The 8,700-nt window shown below is 38.0% G+C and overlaps 1 protein-coding gene across 1 annotated transcript; it reads left to right on the plus strand.

Moving 5' to 3' along the window:
* Positions 1–903: 903 nt before the first annotated feature.
* On the plus strand, positions 904–3,974 carry LOC128642370 (cold shock domain-containing protein E1-like). The gene is given in 1 exon segment (XM_053695120.1): positions 904–3,974. A coding segment is annotated over 1 exon segment (2,478 nt). The 5' UTR covers positions 904–1,361; the 3' UTR covers positions 3,840–3,974.
* Positions 3,975–8,700: the final 4,726 nt, after the last annotated feature.

Below are 8,700 nucleotides of genomic sequence, written 5' to 3' on the forward strand. Positions count from 1 at the left end.
CTACCCATTCCCCAGCTTTGCACAACCAACATTGTTATATTAATATACTGTATAATCTTTAAACCTCTAAATACCTGCCTGTTTCTAAGTCACTACAGACTGCCTCTTATCACATGCTTTTTTTTTTTGCTTTTTCACAACAAGAGACTGCTAATTCATGTGGCCCATATAGATAACATTGTGTTCACGCCCGTGGAGTTATTTAAGAGTGAGCACAACACAGCACTAATTGGCTAAAATACAAGTCAATAGATAATAAATAAAAAACAGTAATGTAATCAGGGGGCTGTCAGAAGATACTTAGATACAAGGTAATCACAGAGGTAAAAAGTATTTTAATATGACTGTTGGTTATACAAAACTGGAGAATGGGTAATAAAGGAATTATCTATCTTTTAAAACAATAAAAATTATATTGTAGACTGTCCCTTTAATGATTTGTATATTGCTGGCAGCTAAGAGGATACATTACCATGTTCAATTGTGAAAATATACAACCATGGCCAAAAATATTGGCACACCTGCATTTCTGTCAGATAATGCACCACTTCTCCCAGAAAATTGTTGAAATTACAAATGTTTAGTCATTCTCATGTTTATTTCTTTTGTTTGTATTGGTATGACACAATAAAGTGGAGAAGAAAGCGCCAAATTTGACACATTACACGCAAAACTCCAAAAAATGGACTGGACAAAATTATTGGAACCTTCTCAAAATTGTAAGAAATAATTGCATTCCAAGTTTGTGATGCTCCTGTAATTTGTAATTAAACTCACCTGTATCAATTAACAGGTGCTGACAATATAGAATATAGAAATCATGAATCACCACAATACCCACTGCAGACAGAGCATGCGCAATTCTCCCCACCTCCTCCCGCAGGGTTAAGTTGTCGCGAGACGCCCCTGTTTTATTCCTACGTAATGTGCCGTGCTGCTTATGGCGGCGCTGGTGATAGTGCTGTGAGCTGTTGGGTATGAAGTGAAACAGAACAGAAACTACCACCTGAAACTGCTGCTTCAAGTTCAGATCAGTCAAGGAACATCTGCCACAATCGTAACCGACAAGACCAAAGAAGAGAACTTGCGCTAAAGACACAACACTTGATCTGAAACAAGAAGTTTGTGCCTACTCAACAGCTTCACAAGAGCACTTCCCAATGCTGCTATTAGTCTTTGTTTTATTCTCAGCGCTGCACTTTGCAACCGCCAAGTGCAGCGGGTGTCGTCTTTCTTAGCTCGATAGGTCATTTTTCTCTCACTATCTATCAACACTAGTAACTTTCAACCTTCTGAATCGTGTGCTGACCAAAAGCTCAATAAATACTACTGAAAGTGCAATACTTGGATTTCTCAGCAAGATGAGCTTTGACCCAAACCTTCTCCACAACAATGGCCATAATGGGTACCCAAATGGTACTTCAGATCTGCGTGAAACAGGCGTTATAGAAAAACTGCTGACATCCTATGGCTTTATTCAGTGTTCAGAACTTCAGGCAAGACTCTTCTTTCACTGTTCACAATATAATGGAAACCTTCAAGAGCTCAAAGTGGGAGATGATGTGGAATTTGAAGTGTCATCTGACAGAAGAACTGGTAAACCAATTGCAGTCAAGTTAGTAAAGATAAAACCGGAAATTATGCCTGAAGAAAGAATAAATGGACAGGTTGTTTGTGCTGTGCCTCACAACTTGGAAAGCAAGTCTCCAGCTGCTCCTGGTCAGAGCCCATCCGGAAGTGTATGCTACTAGCGTAATGGGGAGGTGTTTTATCTAACTTACACACCTGAACACGTGGATGGTAATGTTCAACTTGAAACTGGAGATAAAATAAGTTTTATAATTGAAACTAATAAACATACCGGTGCTGTTAGTGCTCGTAACATTATGCTGATGATGAAGAGGAAGCAAATGCGCTGCCAAGGAGTGGTTTGTGCTATGAAGGAAGCTTTTGGATTCATTGAGAGGGGAGATGTTGTCAAGGAAATATTCTTTCACTACAGCGAATTTAAGGGGGACCTAGAAGCATTGCAGCCTGGTGATGATGTGGAGTTTACCATCAAGGACCGGAATGGTAAGGAGGTGGCTACAGATGTGAGACTTTTGCCACAGGGAACTGTTATTTTTGAAGATATAAGCATTGAACACTTTGAAGGAACAGTTACCAAAGTTATACCAAAAGTACCCAACAAAAATCAGAATGATCCTTTACCTGGACGTATTAAAGTAGACTTTGTGATACCTAAAGAGCTCCCATTTGGGGACAAAGACACAAAGTCAAAGGTGACCCTTTTGGAAGGGGATAGAGTAAGATTCAACATCTCCACTGACCGCCGTGACAAATTAGAACGTGCAACAAATATAGAAGTTCTCCCCGATACCTTTCAGTACACCGATGAGTCAAGAGAAATGGGTGTGATTGCAGCAATGAGGGATGGGTTTGGTTTTATAAAATGTGTTGATCGGGATGCCCGAATGTTCTTTCACTTCAGTGAAGTCTTGGATGGAAACCAGCTCCACATTTCTGATGAAGTTGAGTTTACTGTTGTCCTTGATGTTCTATCTGCTCAGAGAAATCATGCCATAAGAATTAAAAAGCTCCCTAAGGGCACAGTCTCATTTCATACTCAGTCAGATCATCGTTTTGTTGGTATTGTAGAAAAAGAAGCCATCAGTACCAACACAAAATCAAGCAGTCCCAACAAAGGCAAGGAAAAGGAGTGTGAAGAAGGTATCATCTCATATGAATATTGTGGAATCCGACTGACAGTGTCTTACCATCTTAAGGATATTGAAGGATCATCTGCTCCACAGCTTGGAGACAAAGTTGAGTTTAGCATTTGCAAAGCCAAAAGAACTGGTCAACAGAGTGCAGTTTCAATGAAAGTTCTTGGTCGTAACTCCAACTCAAAACGATTTTTTGGTTTTGTGGCCACCCTGAAAGATAATTTTGGATTAATCGAAACGGCAAACCATGATAAAGAAATATTCTTTCATTACAGTGAGTATTCCGGTGATGTGGATAAACTTGAACTGGGAGACATGGTTGAATACTGCTTGTCAAAATGAAAGGGCAACAAGGTCAGCGCTGATAGAGTTTCAAAGGTACATCAAGTTAATGGAGAAAATGACAACGTGGATCCAATGGTGTACTGGGGTAAAGTAATCAGACCCCTGAGGAGCGTTGACCCTACACAGACTGAATATCAGGGCATGATTGAGCTTTTAGAAGAGGATAAGCAGAACATAACAGAGGAAACTCCTGAAGAAGCTGAGAATGCAGAAAATGCGACAAGCATGGAGTCCAGTAAACCAGCTGACATGAAAGGCAGTCTTATCCCTTTTGGCATTGTGGGGATGTGCAATAAAGCAGATTGCTTACAGAAAGGAGAAACTGTCAAGTTTCAGATGTGTGTTCTGGGTCAGAATGGACAGACAAAGGCTTGTAACATTGAGCCTCTTCGCAGGGGTACTGTGGAATGTGTGAAAGATCAGTTTGGTTTTATAAACTATGAAGTAGGTGACAGCAAAAAGCTTTTCTTCCACGTGAAGGAGATCCAGGATGGTATTGCTCTACAGTCTGGGGATGAAGTAGAATTTTCAGTGATTCTTAATCAGCGTTCTGGGAAATGCAGTGCCTGTAATGTTAAGCTTTTGAGTAAAGGTACAGAATTGGTAGCAGCCCCTCGTCCTGACAGATTAGTAAGCCGGTTAAAGAGCATAACCCTTGATGATGCCAGTGCTCCCCGTCTCATGGTACTATGTCAGCCAAAAGGTCCAGATAACACAAAGGGATTTGGTGTAGAAAGAAAGATCCGTCAAACTGGAGCCATCAACTAAGTTCCATCTACATAAGCACATTACCTAATAAAGTATGATCAAACTTGGGCATGGTGAAGATCATCAACATCTCTTCGCTGTCCATAAATTCTGAGAATATTATACTGTTGTAACGGATTAATCAATTTTAACACCTTCCATCTTATGTTCTAGCCAGGAAATTTAAGAAACAGACCTTTTTAAATTATGCACAATTGTAAAGGAGTTAAGTGGAAGCCTTATGCTATGTCTTTTGTTTGTTTTTTTCTTTAAGAAACTATTTTTAAATGGTGCATTTTTCCCACATCAAATTTGAAAGCCTTGAGAATTAATCTGCACTTGATACTGTTTAGCATATATTCTACCTCTGTACTGCAGATTGTTATTCTTTGATTTACTTGGCATTTTCCTTTTTGTTCAACAATTTTGTGCTTTTGGGAGCTTTTTTTTTCTTTCTTTTTTTCAAGAGGACCACATAGTAAAAGGTGGAATATATCCTTTACAGGGATCTCTTAACTTGTAGATGCTTTGAAGTCCATTTCAATAATCTAATGGCTGCTAATAGTTCACTTCAATCCAAAAATGAAATATTTTACTGTTATCAAATGCGATGACCATAAGCTGTTTGTTTTGGCAAAAAAATTGACTAGAGTTTTTTTCTATGTGTTTAATGTATGGCTTTGAAGATGCAGAATTCCACAAGGCGTGATATGTGCCATCAGATATATATATATATATATATATATATATTTATATATTAACCCCCCCTTAACTGCTGCTTTACTGTGGTGGCAGATTATAAATGTTTAAAGGAAAAATGTGCCTGAAATTCTCCCCCCATATACATCCACTCTAAACAAAAAACAAAAAAAATCTTTGGGCAGTTAATAGCTGTATTGATATTGCATCAATGTGAATACGTTATGTTGGCATCTGTATATTTCCAGCCCCCTATCCCTCCATCTACCATTTTTGCATCATCCCATTCATTTCCTGTCTGCTATTCACTTAATTTTATTGTCCCCACCCTTCCCCTACCCGTTTTCAAGCAAAGAAAAATAATTTGGTCAAAGTATTTTAAACCAGAAATATCTATCTCCTTTTGTTTGAGGGAAGAGGTTTTTTTCCATTTTTGTTTTTACCTCTGACTCTTAAAATTTCTTTTGGAGACTTGCAATACTTTTATAAAACTCAGAAACTTGGCTCCAATTTTTCTGTTTAAATGGCAAAAAAAATGAAAATAGAATAAAGTTTTACCAATTAAAAAAAAAAAAAAAAAGAATATAGAAATCATACCGGCAACCAGTTAAAATGGTGAAAAATTGACTCAACTTTTCTGTTCTGTGTCACTGTGTGCCACACTGAGCATGGAGAAGAGAAAGGGCACCAAAGAATTGTCTGAGGATTTGAGAACGAAAATTGTGGAAAAGCATGGACAATCTTAAGGTTACAAGTCTATCTCCAGAGATCTTAATGTTCCTGTGTCCACTGTGCACAACATTGTCAAGACGTCTACAGCCCAGTGCACTGTAGCTAATCTCCCTGAACGTAGACGAAAGAGAAAAAATGATCAAAGATGGCAACAAAGGATTATTCGAATGGTGGATAAAGAACCACAATCAACTTCCAGACAAATTCAAGCTGACCTTCAGGCACAGGGTACAAATGTGTCAGCTTGCACCATACGTTGCCATCTGAATGAAAAGGGACGCTATGGTAGGAGAGCCAGGAGGACCCCACTGCTGACACAGAAACATAAAAAAGTAGATTGAAGTTTGCCAAAATTTACCTGAGGAAGTCAAAATCATTTTAGGAAAATGTGCTGTGGACAGACAAATCAAAATTAGAGCTTTTTGGTAAAGCCCATCATTCTGCTGTTTTCAAAAAAAGAAATCAGGCTTTTAAAGAAAATAATACAGTCCCTGCAGTCAAACATGGTGGAGGTTCACTGATGTTTTGGGGTTGCTTTGCTGCTTCAGGCACTGTATGACTTGACTGTGTGCATGACATTATGAAATCTGAAGACCACCAAAGAATTCTGTAGTGCAAAGTAGGACCCAGTGTCAGAAACTTGGGTCTCGGTCAGAGGTCATGGGTCTTACAGCAGGACAATGACCCAAAGAACCCAAAAATGGTTTAAGACAAAGCGCTGGAGATTACTGAACTGGCCAGCAATGAGTCCAGATCTCAATCCCATAGAGCTTCTGTGGAGAGATCTCAAAACAGCAGTTGAGAAAAGGAACCCTTCCAATCTGAGAGACCTGGAGCAGAAAGAAGAGGTGTAAGAAACTCATTGATGGTTACAGGAAGCGACTGATTTCAGTTATTTTTTCCAAGGGGTGTGCTACCAAATATTAAATTGAGGGTGCCAATAATTTTGTCCAGTCCATTTTAGGAGTTTTGCGTGGAATGTGTCAGATTTGCCTTTTTTCTCTCCACTTTTTTGTGTCATACCAATGCAAACAAAAGAAATAAACATGAGAACGCCTAAACATTTGTAATTGCAACAATTTTCTGGGCAAAGTGGTGCATTATCTGACAGAAATGCAGGGGTGCCAATATGTTTGGCCATGACTGTATATGGTGTGGTCAAGGGTAGGGCCTAATGTAAAACTGTAAGAATTTGAGATCCCCAATTACTACTCTTGCCCAGTTACAAGTCTATAGTACACAGGACTAGAGGTTGTCCAGTATTTATGTGGAGTACAACTGGCAACCCTATTTACTATTTTGAAGAAATAAGTGGGCTGGGTAGATAAATACAATTCAATGGCAGGGCAGGTTAAATAAGAAAGACTGAAAGGCATTAAGTAACGCTTTGTGGCTATAGTAGGGAAGGAGTAGCAGGTGATGGTCCACCCAGGTGGCTCTCGATTCAGGGACCCAGACGGACTGGAGCATGGCTGATTGAAATCAGGCAGAGACAGGGTCTATCTATTAAAAGATCTCTTTCAGTTGGGATATTGTATATGTAGATGCATATGTAAAGCACCCAAGATTTGCCATCTTTTTCCAACAACATAATGGATCGTGGACTGGTGTATAAATATTTATCACGTACTATACATTGTGCTATGGACAGACAGATAGATAGATATATTGAGAAATAAGTCTATCTATCTATATATATATATATATATATATATATATATATATATATATATACACACACACACACACATAGGGCCCTATTTAAGAAAGTGTGATTGGACATGCTCCAATATTGCGGATCATGTCTGCTTCACATCGATAAATGCCGACAGCATTTATCATTGCACCAGCAGATGTTGTGAACTACTGGTGCAACGCCGCCCCCTGCAGAGCTTGATAAATATGCCCCATAAACAAATCAAAAAGCTAAAGTTTCAAGATGTGTTGTTGATAAGTTTTTTTTTAATTAGAGTCAATTTCTGAGTTATTTATATTATCTTTATCTGAACACTCATAAAAAGATATGCATTTTTTGAGACTACTTGCTTACCTTTAAAGGGGCATGAAACTCAAAAAATGTCTTTCATGATTTAGTTAGAACGTACAATTTTAAACAACTTTCCAGTTTACTTCTATTATCAAATGTGTTTAATTCGCTTGATATCATTTGTTGAAGGAGCAGCAATGCACTACTGGTTTCTAACTGAATATATATACTTGAGTGAGCCAATGACAATCGGTATATATATATATACTTGGACTATTAACAAATATGGACTGTTAAAAATGATACCTAGAGGTCTACTAGTGTTTAAATTTCCCACTTTTGAAATATCAGATGAAGCATTCATCAGGGAATGGAATGATGTTCTATCTGAGTGTTCCTTACGCTTAAAGCAACTATTGATTAATTGTAAAACTGCACAACTTGTATTGGTTAGACAGCAGATAGAGGTTTTACAATTAGAGTTGAATAAGTTTAAGGATATAGAAGGGTATGGCGTTTTGAATAAAACATTACAAGATACAGTAGAATCTAACAAAATGCAGATTATTCAAACTAAACATACCAAATATTTAAGGGATAAAAATGATTACCAAAATAGTCAGGTTTTTATTTGGCGAAGAAGGAACCATAGAAAATACACTAACACTAAAAATCTTCAACTCCCTATTAAAACCTCAGATAGTCAAATTGAAGGTACCCCTAAAAAGGTAAAAATAAGAAACGTAATAAATCTCGAGCGAATCGCAAAGTGACCTTTTCTGACACTGAACCTGAGATCATGTATGATGATGGTTCTCTTTTAGCATTTTCTAGTTCCTATGAGGACAAAGGGGATTCAGATATAGAAATCAATAAACTAGCTAGTGACCCCATAGAGATTATCTCCAAAAAGAAGATTGTGGTAACAAATAGTCAGCCCAATAATGAAAATCTGGGGGCAAGACCAAAAATACAGAAGGATACACAAAATAATCCTATTAAGCCCATACTATCTAATAAACAGTTAACTGATAGCAAAGACATACAAAATGCTAAAGAACAGGTTTTTCACAGGGACACAAACCAAGGGGAGGGAGGAGGAAAGAATACACCCCTACCTCAAAGGGGAGAGGCAAATATCTGTTAAGAAACACAACGGTCCCCATATAAATGAAATGGATGTGATAAACATTTCCTCCTACGCTCTTAGTGAAATTGAACTAAGGGGTTTGAAACTTGGTTTAAACTTCAGTCCAACTAGGGATTTTGATCTCTTCCAGACCATTCTAGATGTAAATAAGTTTGTGAGGTTGCTCACACTCAAGAAGTTTTACTCAGAATCACCTGTTTCTAAAACCAGTAGGGAACTAGGGAATGTTCTGGAGGAGATTGATTTGCTTAATTTTGAAGATACTTGTGGTTTGTTAACTTTGAGATCATTGGATAGTGCTGATTCCCTAGATA

This window comes from Bombina bombina, chromosome 11 (genome assembly GCF_027579735.1).
Source record: "Bombina bombina isolate aBomBom1 chromosome 11, aBomBom1.pri, whole genome shotgun sequence".
In the NCBI taxonomy this organism is placed as follows: domain Eukaryota; kingdom Metazoa; phylum Chordata; class Amphibia; order Anura; family Bombinatoridae; genus Bombina; species Bombina bombina.